At 33.3% G+C, this 17,551-nt stretch overlaps 3 protein-coding genes across 4 annotated transcripts; 1 reads left to right on the top strand and 2 right to left on the bottom strand.

Annotated features, from left to right (window-relative positions):
- Positions 1–3,838: 3,838 nt before the first annotated feature.
- On the top strand, positions 3,839–5,783 carry LOC128163953 (uncharacterized). The gene is made up of 2 exons (XM_052827649.1): positions 3,839–4,054; positions 4,530–5,783. The coding sequence occupies exons 1-2, from the start codon at positions 3,889–3,891 to the stop codon at positions 4,763–4,765; spliced, it is 402 nt and encodes a 133-aa protein (XP_052683609.1). The 5' UTR covers positions 3,839–3,888; the 3' UTR covers positions 4,766–5,783.
- A 1,834-nt stretch (positions 5,784–7,617) lies between these two features.
- Positions 7,618–13,527, bottom strand: LOC128163950 (ELL-associated factor 1-like). 2 transcript variants are annotated; one of them, XM_052827647.1, is made up of 7 exons: positions 13,297–13,527; positions 12,927–13,021; positions 11,558–11,694; positions 10,404–10,600; positions 9,927–10,013; positions 9,060–9,137; positions 7,618–8,549 (listed from the first exon to the last, which is right to left on the bottom strand). In XM_052827647.1, exons 1-7 carry the CDS (start codon positions 13,394–13,396, stop codon positions 8,512–8,514), a joined length of 732 nt encoding a protein of 243 aa, XP_052683607.1. In that variant the 5' UTR covers positions 13,397–13,527; the 3' UTR covers positions 7,618–8,511. The 2 variants fall into 2 exon arrangements, with proteins under 2 accessions (XP_052683607.1, XP_052683606.1); XM_052827646.1 differs by having other exon boundaries at positions 9,060–9,140; positions 13,297–13,525.
- Positions 13,528–14,184: 657 nt separating this feature from the next.
- On the bottom strand, positions 14,185–17,348 carry LOC128162213 (uncharacterized). Its single transcript, XM_052825392.1, has 2 exons — positions 15,504–17,348; positions 14,185–15,299 (listed from the first exon to the last, which is right to left on the bottom strand). The coding sequence occupies exons 1-2, from the start codon at positions 17,346–17,348 to the stop codon at positions 15,225–15,227; spliced, it is 1,920 nt and encodes a 639-aa protein (XP_052681352.1). The 3' UTR covers positions 14,185–15,224.
- Positions 17,349–17,551: the final 203 nt, after the last annotated feature.

A 17,551-nucleotide genomic window follows, 5' to 3' on the forward strand; every position in this document is an offset into this window, starting at 1 on the left:
AAAACTGTTAGTTATCTTTTTAAATTTTGGGAGTTAACCTGGGGAGTCCTTGACCATTTCTCAAGAAGAGCAATCCAAGTTCACGAAAAGTGTTGGGTTGGTTTTGCCTTTGTAAATACTGTCTTTCGAGGATGTCTGATGCTTGCTCTATTTGATTCAGGTCAGGGAAGTGAGGAACCTAAAATTGAGCATTAAAGGGGAAGAAAAGTCAAACACATATTTTATTTATATCAATGAGGTAATTTAAATTATCACAAGTAGTGACTGTCATGCTGTTTTGAAAATAAGCTACATAATTAAGCTTTAATGAACGTTTTAAGTTAAATAACTGTTCTCGGAATTTGAACAATATTGAGGTTTTCAAGAGATGTTTACTAACGGGCAAAACTGCAGGTGTTATCTTTCTTGTGTACTTTATTGTTTTTAATTTAAACAAATTGATACAAATTGGGTTCATTGAATAAAAGACCTTTAACGCAATCTTTTGTTATATTTCATTGAAAATTAATTTGGACTCATTGGAATATTTTTGTTTCATGTACTCGTTTTGGGTAAAATTAATTTTGGCAACAAAGCTTGAAGTTGGGCAAAACTTGATAAGGTGTTTCTCTTGCAAATGCTTTTAATAAATGGAAATATTTGGTTGACAAAAATACTGGTGTTATCAAGCGGCCATTTTGGAACATTCCTAATATGTTATACCTTTAAACTAACATCTAATAATGTCAGCATTCAGCTCTCTTGTATGTCTATGGTCTAGAAGTTACTTTGAAAAAACAAGTGCCCGTTTACGGATTGTCATATTCTCTTGTAATACAACACATGTTTTACGTAGATGTTCTACAGTGTATACGGGTGCGGAATTTACAGAAGTGTCGTGAATATCATTTTCTTTATTCTGGAATGTTTCCGCAATGTTCACGGGTCCTGTAACGTTACGTAGGCTTTGTGAATAAGGTAACTGAAGTTAAAATTAGTTGTTATCATACTATCATAACTGAAAATTTTCATATTTTCCGGTTCAAAAAGGCTTCAGTTCAAATAGTAATTTGTATTTGGTGTCTATCTATTAAAAAACACTAAAGTAGCTTACATGGTATGCTTTCCTGGTTATGCTTTCCTATACTTCTTAACTAAAGCATTCGCTCTTTATTGATCTAAATCAAATTAAAGTCTCAGTTTTTAAATATTTAATCATTCTAAACCTATTTGATTCTTTCATGTTTGCATCGATTGAGATTCCTTTCAGTACAAACACATTAAAAACTGAATTTTGTTTTTTTAATTCCAAATAAAGCGCATGTTTTAATGATGAATTCTTCGAATTCGACGTGATTATCTACTTAGTATTTTCTAATTATCAATCTAATATTCACATAAATTGAAATGGTTTGCTGTCTCATCTTCTGGAATAAAAAAATCAAAAGGGTGTTCAGTGTTGCCATACATATCAAGCAAATATATCTACAAGATGGTCGAAAACGGAAATTTAGTATTGTTATATCTTTGAATGACAAACAATGAATGTGAAAGCCACGCTCATGGTAGTTTTCATAATGACAGTGTCTGACCCTTCTGACGTAATGTCGCAGACCTGTGACCCGGATGTCGACGAGTACATGGAAGTCGACGACGCGTTCGGTGCCTCATTTCCGGTCCTTGAAACTCTTAATAATATTGGACGCAGACAGTGTCACCAGACCTGTTATGACGTAAACATTTGTCATTACGTCAGATATGACAGCATACACCTTACATGTGAACTTCTAGAATCGGATGAAGGTTATCTCAATTTCGATGAGGAAGATTGTGATTATTACTTTTGGGTGAGAGAACATTTATTCATCATTTAAATTTTTCTAAGACTCATCAAGTAACGGTCATCGTCATCATTTGTTATTGTCTTCTACCGTACATCCGGTAATTTTCGTGATGATCTAATTTTCGCATTTTCGCGATCTCTTTAAAATTGAATATACAGAATTTATATCCTTTATTATTTTCTATATGACACTTTTAAAATTGCAAAAAAATGACTGACGCAAATTAAAAATCCTTCATACCGGTATTTTCCGTATTTTCGCAATTTCCGTGACACGCAAAAAAAAGGATATAGAGTATTTTCTTACGTAACTTTTACCTTACTTAAATTAACTTCCGATCCCTAACAAGCAACCAAAATAGAAAAAAAGTATGGCATTTTGTAATCATTAGAATATCGTCTGTAGAATATTGGATGTGTATAGTACTATGATGAAAATATTTCCTGAAATTTTCTGAGATAATTCGGAAATAGCTTTCTTCTTACAAGTCTTTTCTATATTATTCATTTTTGGTGAAATGGTCAATGAAACGTAATATCATATTGCTGTTTGGGTTAAGTTTGATTGTACTACAGTAAACGATTGATTTAAAGGTCGTTTTTTTCTGTTGATCTGCTCCAGCCCCCCCCCCCCCCCCAAAAAAAAAAGGTAAATGGAAATTTCATTTAAACATTGATGTGAAATTTTTAATTTCTTGTTTCAGGCGCCACGAAATACTGTTTGCTTTGGGCCTGTGCAGAGAATTATTCTTCACTCGGGAAACATCATATGCTGTAATTTGTTAAGTTTTTTTTATTTTAAAGAGATCGATGATCTTGGCAATTTCTATGCTATATTTGCTTCCGTTAAAAAAAAAAAAGCTTTAATATACAGTTTTAAAATTAGAGGGAAAAGTTCAAGTTTTTAAAAAAAACTAATATTTTGAAATTTTCTTTTCTAATAATAGTGTTATGGCCCAAAATTTTGTGTTAAATTATTTGCTTAAAAATAGTGTAAAGTAATACTTTATTCCTATTTTTCTGACAAAATAACTAATGAAAAACAAAGTAAACTGACTTAGTTTTGATGGAAAGAACTTTCCAGAGCGAAATTATCAAGAGCGCGGGTAGACATATTAACGTTATATGTAGGATAGGTTCACTGGATATTTAGATTTTAAATAAATTATACGAAAATATGCATGCACTCGCATTCATATACTTATCATGTCCCTGTTTTATACCACTAATAAATTGGTTGTAAACCTTAATTTATGTATCAATATGTGAACCATGAAAAATTCAATAATATTCCTGACACCCCCCCCCCCCCCAGGAATTTGTTGAACTCTTGTACAAATTAGGTTAAACAATTTAATGAAAAACAAAATTGGACGAAGTACCACTAAAATAGACAAAAACACCTGGATCGACATACAAAAACTATTAAATATGTTATTTCTTGCGCTTGCGCGGGTTGGGGATATCATCTAGACTAGTAGTCTTATGAAATGAGTATCTTCAAAACGTTTAAAACGGAAAAATTGCATGAATCCAAAAACTCACTTTTGTGCCAGTACAATCATACAATTTAGGACGGTATAGGAAACAACTGAACGAGAAAGGACGACAGGGTAGAATTTTTCTATAATCATTGATACAAAGAAGTTAAGAAGGAGACATATGTGCGAAATACTGGAAGAGAAACAATCAAACCAAGAGAGGGAGTTGAATTTCGAGCCAGTAATCATCGATTCCTCATTGTTCTTAAGCCAATCAGAAACTGTTGTCTTCCCATTGTCTGTCAATTAATTTGAATATTAATATATTCATATCAATTCAATTCATTAATGCATAATTGCGTGGCGTGGAGAAGGATAAAACTTAACTTTGTTCTGTTTAAATCACTATACTCTATAACACTGCATATTATTGATTTGTTTTTGTGGACAGGATTCGTAATGATTTTGATAAAATACTTAACTTTATAAAATATAAATTATAAGAAGTGCACCAATTTTATGTCTTTAGATGAGAAAGAATTCGAGAATATAGCCCTGCACTCATCCGGGTATCTAAGCTCTACAATGGTCGATTATCCCTTCGAATACGCCGTTGATGGCATCACGACCAACGACAATGCGCACGCGCGGACAAACTTTGAAGACTTTCCCTATCTTGTCCTTGATTTTGGACGGAATGTTTCGATAGACCGAGTAGAGATATTTGGAATCTTGGACGCACCGTATTTTCGTAAGTCTCAGTTATATGAAGATGTGCATGTTTTTAGGTTACTTAATCTTTTTGCCATCGGTTTTCGTCCGTCGTCGTGCAACTTGTGTTAACAATTGAACATTTTAAACTTCTTGAAAACGAATTAGCAAATTCTTTTCAAATTTTGTATGGTGCATTTTAGGGTTAGGGTAACATAAATTGTAAATTTCATGTCTCAGTGTAATACAGTTAGGTACAGGGGCCATGAGTGCAGGTGAAAAATGGGGAAAAATTGATCATTTTTCAAACATCTTCTGCTCTACTTCTGGACTCCTGAAAGAAAAACTGAATTTATAGTTAAATGAACATAGACCAGGATGCAAAAACTGTAAATTTCATGTCCCCCAAGGTAGGAGTTCTGACTCTAGGGCGGGACCAAAACAGTTATATAGTATAAATGTGTTTATTACATATTAATTGCTACTATATATAAATCTACAAATTTTTTTTCCAGAACATTGGCCCAGGCTTCACGACGTAGAAGTGAGGGTCGGTATGACGGATGAGTGGGAGTTCATGGAGTATTGTAATTACTTCATGGGGCCCGATTCCTACCTAATTAAGGTTGATATTAATTGTGATCAGTGTCTGGAGGGTCAATATGTCGTCTTCAAAATCGTGAGCACCGATTACCTGGGGGAGGGGAATAACGCTTTGGTGGTAAAGGAGGTTAAGGTGTATGGACGATAAGTTTTCGGAATATTTACTTAACATTAAAAGACAGTTAATTAGGCCCACTTGATATTTTTTTTAAAATTAAAACTATAATTTTTGTAAACATTTGCCTTATTTTGGTGTCCGTATGTGTTTATGAGTTGTTACTCAAACAAACTTTGGAAGCTCAAACGAGAAAGATTTTTTATAACTAAAAGTTTGGCGGTCTCCACATTCCTGTGGTATTGGTTGTCTTGCATACAGTTTAGCAAACTGCAAAATGAATATGATTTATGATTTGCATAATATTAGCAGACTATTGCATTTTAACATGTAACCATGCATCAAAAAAGCTGCAAGGGCCATTAAAATGATTAAAGCTGATCTTCTCAACGTCAGTTGGTAAGCAGCTTGGTGTCTTAACAATCCTTACGAAATCGACTTCATGATGCGGGACTGTATGCGTGCCAGGAAACCTGCATTGTGCCCACCGTTGACCTTGGAACATTGCAATCGTCGCCTCCAGTTTGCTAAAGGTCGTGTCAACTGGAACCATCAATCATATCCAAGGAGTGCTTTGGACTGATGAATCCAGATGTTGTCTGGATTTCAATGATGGACGTAGGTGTGTATGGAGCAAGAAGAACGAGCGATTCAGGCATAGAGGAAGACAAATGGGAGATTTAAAGCCTGTGGATGGATAAGGTGATCAATTAATATTTGGAAAAGAAAACAAACGAGAAGATGGATTGGCCAGCATCTGACCTTAATCCAAAGAGCATGTATGGGACATCATCCAGAGACAAATACCAACTTGAAGTAAATCCAATCTAACACTCTCCACGAGCTTGAGATTGCTCTTGTTGAGGAATGGTCAAGGATTCCCCAGGATAACTGCTAAAATTTAATGAAAAGTTTTCAAAATCCAAGCAGGGAAGTTTTGGGACTAGTGTTGGTCACACAAGATGCTGAAAACAAAAGTAACTACAACAGTATGGACTGATCATGTTTATTAATAGGTTTTTTTTTCCCTTTGATGTCCTGTATTGATATACATTTTCTTTGTTTTTTCAACTGCATGTTGTTCATATGTTTATTATTGCATGGACATTTTTATTGATCATGTTAAATGTATTATCGGTAATTTTATCATTTGCTTCAATAAGAAATAGAAAATGTTTTGCAAAAAATAAATTTTCTATAGCTGGCCCTTCTTGTTGAGTATAATTATGTATATATATACCGGTATAACACTATCGTTTATACTAGTACTACCTGTACTTAATGCTATTGTCATTAAGCATTTGAGGCCAAGAGTCATGTAATTTTACTTAAATACGTTGTGATTCACACTCAAAATTAACTAAAGAACATACTCCTAATTCACTCAACGCAAGTGTTTATGGTAATATTTTCAAAGATGGCAGGCAGATATTAACGATTTGCGTACATGGTGATCTCAGACTGTGAAACATCCTACACACAACATTTAAACTGCAATTTAATACTAATATATATTTGAGAAAGGGGTAAATCGATGAAATTCTACACGTATCAAGCTTGTGGATACACTAGTATTTTAACTTACTTCACACCCATCAACACACGTTCACTCGCCAAACCTGTACAAAATATTATATATAAAATTATATAAAGCATCGTTCGATGCTTGATGCATAGAGATTGTATGAATCAAGATGAAGAGAAAGTGCTGAAAAGAAAATCAAGTCATGAAATAAATAAACAATGTAACAAATTCAAACTCGTTTATTTTATACAACAGAAAACATGGAAAACATGCTGCATCAAATGTCATCATCTGATACATGAAAGACAATGGAGACTTTTACACATTCATTTCTAACTTTATCGGTATATACATGTATTATATCAACGTAAATTTAATATAAATCAAACTCATAATGGTTGTAGTCTTTACAAAATAAAGGAAAAATGTAACTAGTATATTTGAGTTGTTAATGCTCTTTGATTTTTTTTTAATTGCAATTATCATTTTAAAACTTACATGTAATTTTACGTTTAATTTTTATGTGTTTCTAATTTATATGCAGCATGCCTTAGAAACAATGTATGCATTTAAAAAAAAGTAAAGAATACAAAAGATCTGAGATGAAATTTCTATAAAGCTTGAGTGGTTTAAAATTTCAAAAATTAAAAAAAAAAAATTAAATTATTTCTTGATTGTAAAGAATTTTGCTCTTCAATCCTAATCAAATAGTGTACTAAAATCACAGAGATTTAAATGTTGATTAAAAACAATTTAAGAATGATAGAAATTTTATGACAAAATCCAAACAGAATACTTAAAATGTGCAAAAGAAAAACATAAACATTTGGATAGTACATGTACAATTTGTATCTATATAATTGAAAAATTATTTATCAATGAATCATTCATTCGATTTTCTAGTTTAAAAATGCAATTGATGGTTTTCAAAAATGAATGAAATTGTTAATACAGTAAAACGAAGTGATTTTCATTCCCCGTATCTTTATAACATGTTGTAAACTTGACGGATATAACAAATTATGCTTATAACAAAGTAAAATTGCCCGTCCCTGGAACTTCGTTATAAGCGTATTTTACTGTATAGTAAAATTGTCCGAAATGTTATGTGAGAAAAAAACATTTATACAATAAATACAATACACAAACATCTTCACTTTTACAATAAGTAAATCCATAAGACATACATGTACATATGAATGTATTTCAATTCCCATATGTTAGAAATATTTTGCTAACAAAGTCACGAAAGTGCTTTATCATAATTAGACTAGCATAATGAGACAACACAATAATGATACTGCAATCCACAAATTTCCATAAAAAATAGAAAAAAAATGTCATTGAAAATATGTAAATAACATAACAGTCCACTAATTCATTAATTACACATTTTATTTGTTTTAAACATGAACCACAAAGAGACCTTGTTGTAATTATTTACACACATAATCAAATACATTGTATGTTGCACAGCAACACAAATCAAAAAATGTCCACTATAAAATTCTTTTAACTTTTTTGAGCTAAAAGCAGTCAATGCCCCAGGGGCAAAAAAACTGAGCTAAACCAACTTTTAATCCCATTCTCACTTTTCCCCCCAAAATTAAAATTATCCTTTCTGTATATAAAGACAAGACTTTAATCAGAAGTGAGCTCATATAAGCTTAATGGTCTTAGAGCCTGGCCCCGGGACCATAAAACTAATTTAAAAATGAGCTCACTTTTGATCTCAGTCTCACTTTTCCACCATGTATTTCTTAAGTAAACGTGAGAATTAGATCAAAAGTGAGCCCAGCTAAGTTTTATGGCCCTTATGCCAGGACCTGGCCCTGATGCCATAAAACTTAGACAAGCTCACTTTTGATCTCGGTCTCACTTTTCCACCATATATTTCTTGACTAAAAGTGAGACTGAAATCAAAAGTAAGCCCGTCTAAGTTTTATGGCCCTTATGCCAGGACTTGGTTTTACAAAAGAACTTATGACCAAATTTACAAATGCTTCTTATTCAAAAGCCACGAAATGTTACAAATGTAAAACATAATCAAGGAATTATATAACAATTAACTAACTAGAATTGAAATTGTTTGATATGATTATAATTTATATTACAAATGTAAAAAAATATTCACTTACACTCATTAAAAGAGACTGAAAAAATGTACCACTCTGGGTTTTTTTAAAATATAAAACAAAGCCCTGGTGTCCCGCAAAATAAAGTAAGAATAATATTTCAAACCAAGCTGACACACTTAATCAGAGTCAGAGTCACTCAAAGCAAGGTCGTTACCTGTAAAAATAAATAAAACAGTTCTAAACAATTTACAATGACAAGAATTTTGCAGAATTTATTACTGTGACAAGTACATGCAACATCAGGTCTAGTTTTAATTCTTATTTTCTGCTGAAAAGTACCCAATGCAAACCTGTTATTTTTGAAACAGAGTGATAACTTTATAACTTAACTAAGATATATGTGGTATATCAAAATCTCTCCAATTTTTACATTCATAAAACGAGTGCCATGAAAATATCACCAGAAAAACTACAGTACCATACACCATCTATACTGGATATCATTTAGTGTGAAAAATTTCACAGAAAAGAAATTCATCTCAACATGTTTATTGTTTTTCATTAACATATGATTTATGCAAGACTGCTTTTCAATTATTAAAAGTTCTTGAAATAAGCAATAGCTGAATTTGCGTTATTTAATTTTTTTTAAAAGGATCACAAATATAGAAAAGTTTTTATCATGGATCGACTCTATTAAGACAGATATACAGTAGATACTTACCCAGAATATTGGATGAGGACTGAACAGAGGGAAACAGCAGCTGATTCTGAGATCCAAAAAGACTCTGGTTCGATTTTCCTGCTGAGAAGAGATGAAATCAAGAGATATATCATATAATATGTCCACCACTTTGTGGCAAATTTTAACAGAAATTGTCCTTTACAAACTAAGAAATAAAAAACAATATATAACATAAGAGGGCCATTGAAAATCAAGTTAGAATATTATCATTAATGTATACATGTATATGTCTATAAAGTTGTTTTTTTTTTAAAGAGTGCTGGATGGTCTTGGCTTTTTCAGACTTTATCAATCTCTTTAAGAAGAAGAGTTCTGTATGATAAAGATATAGAAGTTTATGAATATAATAGAGATAGAGAAAACTACTGAGTTTAAAATTTTAAAACAAAAATCAGGGTTGTCTCTAAGACCCGGAAGGCGGGGAATTCCCCCACCTATAAGGCCTAAATTACACGGCTACTATTGCATTGTAGCTATAAACAAGACCCCTAGACCCCCCCTTCTACTTTTTTATTTCTTCCATCTTCTTCCATTTTTAGAGACAACCCTGAAAAATGTTTATTTTTTTCTTTACAAATAACTAATTTATGGCTAAAGAAATCATTTCATAAATTTTAGGCTAGACTTGTAGATGGGTAATTTCTTGACCCACCAAGCCTCCTTAATGTCATATATGCCTATGGGTAGAATGCTCTTCCTACGAAGTTTACCAGTGCATGTACCTGACTATAAAGACTCATTTGACAACTTTTCCAAAAAAATAGTTTCTTAACTGAAACAGTTTTCTCTCTTTAATATGAGATGGCTACTGAAAATATATAGATGATTTTTTTCAAAGAAACTTACCAGTACTTGACTTAGACTCATCTTCTGAGTCACTTTCTGAGTTATCTGAGTCACTAGATGATGAGTCGCTTATAAAACCGATCCAACCTATAATTAGAAGGAATTTCAGACGTCATATCACAATTAAAAACAGAAACATACAGAAAGAAAGATATGTACATAACAAGGATTGAGCAAAAACAAAGACGACATAATTATATGCAGCAGAGCATTCAATAAAGGGAGACAGGAGGAACTTTTTACTCCTTATTAAATTAGAATTACTGATGCCCAATCTGTCCTCAAGGACTGGATGAGGTAATGTGCATTTCTCGCCCCAGAAATAGAAATTCTTTAGAAAGCTTTAATAATTAGGATAAAGATGGTTTAAATCATATTGAAAGTAAGTATGTATCAAATGTAAATTGAAACCATTGGAAAAAAGTTCTAATTAAGAAAAAGTTTCTTTTATAATGGCTTCTTTTGTTTTGTTCTTACTTTGCTCTTTTTGTGCTTCCTCGGCCTTTGGCTCGTCATGGACCGGAGTCACAGTGGGAGATTCCACCTGAGGAGTGGGCGGGCTGACATTGAGAGTGGTGGAGGTCAAGGCCTTCTGTTTGACTGGTGATCTCTTGTTGATATCCACAGGGGTCAGAGGTCGGCTGTTTTGTGTGATCTTGCTACTGCCTTCCATTCTTTTGACAAAATAAGTTAGACTTAATGCATCATGAAAACCTATTTCTTAAAAGCATGTAAGCAAATTCATAATATGCTATCAAATTATCGTTACTATGTACACTTGTACGTATTTATGCTTAAAATGATAAAATTTAAATCATGAGCAATACAGTACCCCCAACGTTATTTTTTACAAGATAAATGATAGGATAAGATTCACGCACGATAGGATAGCATTAACGCACGATAGAACAGTATACACATATATTACATATATTACCACACAGCCTAGCTGATTGCCGACAACATATCAGCCCAATTTCAACTATCACACAAAAAATAACGGGTTTAATTTATATACAACTCTTGTTTTAATTAAATAAAAATTATATCATAAATACATTTGTTTCTGTAAAACATGTGGCAAAAAACACAAATTAATAGCAAGTATACACTCCGCGTACGAATTAATACATTCGATATACAGGTAAATATGTTACCTTGTTCCTAAGAACTACGATAGTTTACATACATTTTTCATTTTCAATGCTTACAGATATGATTTACATGTAATATTGGTTAAGTTTGATCTAAAACATTAAGATATTAGTATCATTATAGAATGCTGGAAAGGATTTTACAATTCTTGTTCAATAAATCTTCGTATTTGGCGCACTGAACGACTTGCAACTTTGAAATAAATTTACTTGCTTATGAAAAGGATAGCATTAACGCACGATAGAACAGTATACACGCACGATAGGATAGGATTAACACACGTTAGAACAGTATACACGCACGATACGATAGGATTGATACACGATACGATAGGATAGGATTGTAAAAAATACCGTTGCGGGTACTGTAACACATTAGAATAACATTGAGCACATATTTACAAACGTATCATAACTGTATATTAAATTAAAGCTAGATTATGCATTTATTAGCAAACACAGAACTTTGATCCACACCTTGTTTTCTTCAAGTTGACAGTGTTGGCCAGTCTCTCTAGGGTGAAGGTTCCAGTCTGATGGTCAATGATGAGGACACATTCTTTGGGGATGGGGCGTTTGTTGCCTTTGTACATTGTATGGGATGTGCCAGAGCCCTGATAAAAAGAGAAAATATCATTGATTGTTTAAAGTATGCTTTTTATTCCCAAAACCTAAAATTACTAGCTAAAACTTAACAGAAATTCCCCTTCCCAAATCATAATGTTAGGTTGTATATGAGTGGCCGAAAAAGACCTTTTAAATTGCCATCATGAAGTTTATATTAAGTCTCCATATAAACTTATTTACTATATCTAATTAACCCTTCCTCAATTTTGTAATTTTAGCTTTGCTGTAATCCATTTGCAGTTCTCTTTGTTTTAACTTCTTACAATGATACATTTAGCTGCCAAGGAAAGAAAGCTGTCCCAAACTATGCCATAATTCCTAAAAAACTAGGTACACGTTTCAATCATATTTTGCCCTGTTTTAGAGTGATTTTTAAAGATATCACAAGAAATTGAAATGTATTAACGTTTATTTACACAAGAATACCAATACATTAAGAATCTATATATAGTTACCCGATTGGACTTCCTTAAGTTTAATTGTGACGTCACAAACAATGCATTTTCCCGTAATTTTCATAAAACTGAGCAGAACACACCAATTCCTAAGTAGTTTTTTGAGTAGAAAAATATGATGCAGCTGTCACCCACAATAAAACTCGCACTATAACTAATCATGTGATATCAAATAAAATATATGAATTTCGTTGTGGGCGACGGCTGCGGACACATTTTCCTCTTCAAAAAACTATGAGAAAATAAGCCATTTTTCATCATTTTTTTACCAAATCTTACAAATATGCCAAAATGTTTAAGTCATAACTATTTATTGAAACAAGATAAAAGTAATTAACTTGGTACTTTATATACACAAATGTTCAAGATGGTACATGTGTATTTTTATCAGATTTAAACAACTTTTAATTTCAGGGCAAATATTGTACCTTCTTCTTTCTTTTTCATCCTCTTATCACTCATTCCAGGTTTAATTTGAAAGTCAACTACTTTTTTCCAATTTTTGCTCTTTATTTCCCATTCCAACATCAGGTTTAATTTTCAAAAAAAAAAAAAGCAATGAAAGTAAAATCAAATTCAACTACTGTCACCAGGAAGTCCACTCCTAATTAAAAAGTTTCACAATTCGAAAATTTGTCATCAATTTTGAAGCATCAGATTTCCAAATTCTATGGACACAGTCACTGGACATGCTAGACTTAGTTTGAAAAACAAATGATAAAACCCCTTGCTTTGTTAAAATTATTTTTTTTTGTGATATTTACCTCTACGTGTGGTAAGCTGACAGTAACCTGGTTCCCTTCACCAACATCTACGATCCCTTGCTGTGTGGTATCCACCGAGGCCGGCATGAAATCATCTGTATAGTAGTGATTAATTGATAATTTAACATTTTTGTAAAATTAACATGTAAGTTAACAGAAATTTGACATCATAATAAGATATCAAATTACTCTCATATCATTTTGAAGTTAAAGCATTGATATGTTCTGGTTATGCTTAAAGAAATACATATTTCCAGAAATCTAAAAACATTAATTATTGTTTCTTATAAAACATGCACAAATAAAACCGTATATATATAGATACAATATGAAAAGAGGTGGGTATTTTGAAGTGATAGATTTTACTTACAACGAAAGGAGTGAAACGCAACTCGGGACCTTGGGTCGAAACTTGACCCCAATTTCAGTTCATGGACGTTACTATCAACTGGGAGTATTTTCTCCGTCATATTGTTGATCAATTTATCTCTACACTAAAAAAAAGGTAAACAATTGGTGTTGCTTTTTCCTCAAAATTTGTCAACAGCTGCTACATGATGATATTTTCACAAAGTCAGAAATATTTCTATGAATGTCGAACCCGATCGTATCTGAGGTTGGGGTGCGTCGATTTACCCAAATGGACCCAAATGGACCCAAATGAACCCAAATGGACCCAAATGGCGACCCAAATGGACCCAAATGGCGATCCAAATGGCGATTAAAGTGGAAAACAATTATAATAAGATCCTTATTACTATGTTTTAGTCATTTCATGGGGTTGTTAGCCGTTATTAAGAAAAATAAAGACCCAAATGGCGACCCAAATGGCGATTTAAGCGGAAAACAAAAATCCTCAATACTAATTCTATTACTTGTTTAGTCATTTCATGGGGTTGTTAGCCGTTATTCAGACAAGTTAAAAATGATTCATGATTAACTTGTCTATTTAATAACGTTGCCCAGCTCTTGCCACGAGGAGGCCACCCCAATAAAGAGCCATAATTTAGGGAAATTTGGAAAAATAAAAGCCGAAGGTCCAAAACAATAATTATAATTATTTCAGTATATCTTTTAAAATTGTTTTTGAAAATTAAAGATGAGCATTTTATCTCGATTTGAAAAAGTATATAGTGTATGTAATTATATTCAAATAATATAAATATATTATATAAAAATAAAACAACTGCTAAGGCCAATATTAAAGTAAGTGTTAAACGGAAAAACAATTAAATTAAATATTCATTGTTTGCTAACGCATTTTGCCAAAATAGATAACAGTTGAATCACATGTTGAATAAAAAAATTAAATTAACTTAACTAACATATATCACGTTAGGTATATACACAAATTATCTTACTTAAGACCAAACTGAACATGCACTAATGATATGAAGCCAAGTATCACAATTTACAATCATACTTAAAATTACTAAAACCAGCACTAATCTAACAAAAGCGACTACAAGTAAAAAAATATAATTGAAATGAGAAAACTGTTCTTATCGAGTTTTGTGAAACCCGACGCCCTACCAGGGCCCAGACTCAGTTTCTCGTACAATCATACTTAAAATTACTAAAACCAGCACTAATCTAACAAAAGCGACTACAAGTAAAAAAAATATAATTGAAATGAGAAAACTGTTCTTATCGAGTTTTGTGAAACCCGACGCCCTACCAGGGCCCAGACTCAGTTTCTCGTACAATCATACTTAAAATTACTAAAACCAGCACTAATCTAACAAAAGCGACTACAAGTAAAAAAAATATAATTGAAATGAGAAAACTGTTCTTATCGAGTTTTGTGAAACCTGACGCCCTACCAGGGCCCAGACTCAGTTTCTCGTACAATCATACTTAAAATTACTAAAACCAGCACTAATCTAACAAAAGCGACTACAAGTAAAAAAAATATAATTGAAATGAGAAAACTGTTCTTATCGAGTTTTGTGAAACCCGACGCCCTACCAGGGCCCAGACTCAGTTTCTCGTACAATCATACTTAAAATTACTAAAACCAGCACTAATCTAACAAAAGCAACTACGAATATATGTAACAGTAGCTTAAAATATCTATACTATAAATATATACATATGTACATTTAGAATGCATTCTTCTAAAAATCTCCACATATCTCATTTAACCACAACACAATACACATTTTGTCAAGTCCGAGATACTGTCACATTCCAGCAATGTTTTTAGTCATTGGCAATTAATTTAAAATTTCGTCAAGTCCGGGATATCGTCATAATCGGTATTTCGAAGTCACAATCACTAATCACAGTTTTGTCCCATTATCGCCTTGTCCGCTCAGCTCTTGGTCTTCTTCGCTGATGAGGCTTTTGGGCTATCTTGGCTGTAGGTGGGACCTGCACAATGAGAGAAGATCGATAATTGATTAGATTGAAACAGATGATTATATAAGAGACGTCATTACGTTACATTATATTTAAAGTATATTTATCTAGCGCTTCCAAAATGTCCACTGACTTACTGCACATTGCACAATTGAGATGTAAAGCTCAATGATAATAAATTGATTTGAAATATTTAAAGTAGTAATAGGATTTTACCTTAAAACTGCACTTTGTAGAAATGATGTGGTTTCTTCTATCAGGATCCACCGGCTTCTGTGTCAGGAGTTTCCAGGTTCGTTTCTGTTTTTCGGTCTTGCTCATTTTTACCCATACGTCTGGAGACACATGATGGCGTTTCACTGTGTCATCCAAGATATAGTTACCATTACCATGGATGGCTCGGCGAAGGTCATTAAGTTGATATGAGCTGATTTCATTTAATTTATGAATGAGATCAGGAAGCTTTTGTGGTTTCCAGTTGGTCGATTGTTTTATTCTGTTGTTAAGAGACTCGGAGTTGTTATTAGTCCAGAGCTCGTTCACAGTACCATTTTGAAGAGGAAGGAAAACATGGTCGTGTAGTAATGGTTTCAAACGGTTCTGGAAATGGTTTTGAAAATTTGGAAATTTGGCAAGAACACTATCCATATCCGCGAATTTCGATTCAAAAGAAAACGAATCATCACTATTTAAAAGTCCATCGTGGCCGAAAATTGATTTTACTATAGTCTCTCTTTCCTTCGCCCTGCAGCCATCCTTGTCTTTGAGATAACGCCTGACATTGTCTTTTAGATGTTTGGTGCACAGAAGGTGACATGGTTTGTGAAAGGATTGATTTATGGCATTTTTGATGGCTTTTTCCTCGTCACTTCCCACTTTAAGTCCGGATGGAAAACCTAACTTTGAATTTATATGACACAAAAACTTAAAATAACTGTCAGTTTCGCCGTCCCAGTGAAGAAATATTGGTCCCAGGAAAATTGGATTTTGTAATGTTTCGCGTTTGAGAATTTTGACATTTTTGTATGTTGTTGTTGTCACAAAACATGGCCCAAGATTGAAAGTTCTGTCTATTCCGATGACACTCCCGTTTGGTCCTATGCAGTTGGATTTCATATCTTCTAGTTGCTCATCTGAATACACAATAACGCTGGGAGGTTTGTTCGGTGTTAGAAATATTTCTCTCACATTATTTTCCCCGTTTTGGCACATGTTTATCACGCAAAGTACTTCGTCGGCAATATTATGAAGTGGAAAATTTTCACTGTCTGTCTTCTTGGTTTCTCGGTATACTTTGTCTCTTATTTGTTTGGCACGGGGAGCGTTGATCGAATCATTTTGCATCATTTGTTGACAGGTTGTCATGGGCATTTGGTGATGTTGCTTTGTGATGTGGGCTGCTTCTCGGAGAATGGCTGGATCTGTGCGGCGGTAGGGGACCGATGCCTTGGTGCAGTTGCCATGCGGTAGTTTTGGTGACTCCCAGGAACCTTGGTATTCCACCACTGCAATGTCTTGTTTGTCTTTGTTAGATGATGGTAATTTTGTAAAAATTGTCACTCTCCGTTTAAACTGATCCGAGCTCTTGAGTTTAGAGTAATATCGGTGGCACTTTACTACACTGTCATCGGCAGGTTGGGGCACTATCGGAACGTATTGCCGTACATTTTGCACTTTCCTCTCGACACAGATTTGGCTATCCCTCACAACCACTGTCTTCAATTTGCCGTCTTTTTCTATGAATGTTGAATTCACAGTTGTCCCAGCACGCCCCCACACTCCACAGTCGTCTGGAAATTCTTGTTTGCTGTTGGTGGTCGTCTTAACAAGAATGTATATGTTTTCTTTGGGCCCAGTTGGTATTTTGTCTTCAATGTTTGACGGAGTTGACGCTTTTATTAGTTGGTAGGCGGCATCAATGTTCAGGAATTGGTTATTTGGGAGTGGGTTCAATACTGGAGTGTCCTTTACATCATCATCCTCGTCAGCACAGTCCTCGTCAACACAGTCTTTATCATCTTCAAACACAGAAAAGCGATTGGACAAACAGGAACACACCATTTGATCATCATCGACTTCATAATTAATATATAAACGGTCACCGTATGTCCTAATTTTAGTAATTAACTTGTCTTCTGTATTGTACATGAATTCTAATTAAATAGTGTTCACTATGAAATTTAAATTGGACTATTACCGAGTTTTCTTACTGAATTCTAATTAAATAGTGTTCACTATGAAATTTAAATTGGACTATTACCGAG

This window comes from Crassostrea angulata, chromosome 9 (genome assembly GCF_025612915.1).
Source record: "Crassostrea angulata isolate pt1a10 chromosome 9, ASM2561291v2, whole genome shotgun sequence".
In the NCBI taxonomy this organism is placed as follows: Eukaryota; Metazoa; Mollusca; class Bivalvia; order Ostreida; family Ostreidae; genus Magallana; species Magallana angulata.

What these genes read in the sequence shown, in the direction of transcription:
- LOC128163953 (XM_052827649.1), top strand. Translation starts at nt 3,889, where the DNA reads ATGGTCGATTATCCCTTCGAATACGCCGTTGATGGCATCACGACCAAC. An exon ending in CTTGGACGCACCGTATTTTC is followed by an intron (nt 4,055 to 4,529) that starts GTAAGTCTCAGT and finishes TTTTTTTTCCAG; the next exon opens with AACATTGGCCCAGGCTTCAC.
- LOC128163950 (XM_052827646.1), bottom strand. Translation starts at nt 13,396, where the DNA reads ATGACGGAGAAAATACTCCCAGTTGATAGTAACGTCCATGAACTGAAA. An exon ending in TGCGTTTCACTCCTTTCGTT is followed by an intron (nt 13,022 to 13,296) that starts GTAAGTAAAATC and finishes ACTACTATACAG; the next exon opens with ATGATTTCATGCCGGCCTCG. An exon ending in GGAAGCACAAAAAGAGCAAA is followed by an intron (nt 10,014 to 10,403) that starts GTAAGAACAAAA and finishes TTCTAATTATAG; the next exon opens with GTTGGATCGGTTTTATAAGC.
- LOC128162213 (XM_052825392.1), bottom strand. Translation starts at nt 17,348, where the DNA reads ATGGTGTGTTCCTGTTTGTCCAATCGCTTTTCTGTGTTTGAAGATGAT. An exon ending in CTACAAAGTGCAGTTTTAAG is followed by an intron (nt 15,300 to 15,503) that starts GTAAAATCCTAT and finishes CTCATTGTGCAG; the next exon opens with GTCCCACCTACAGCCAAGAT.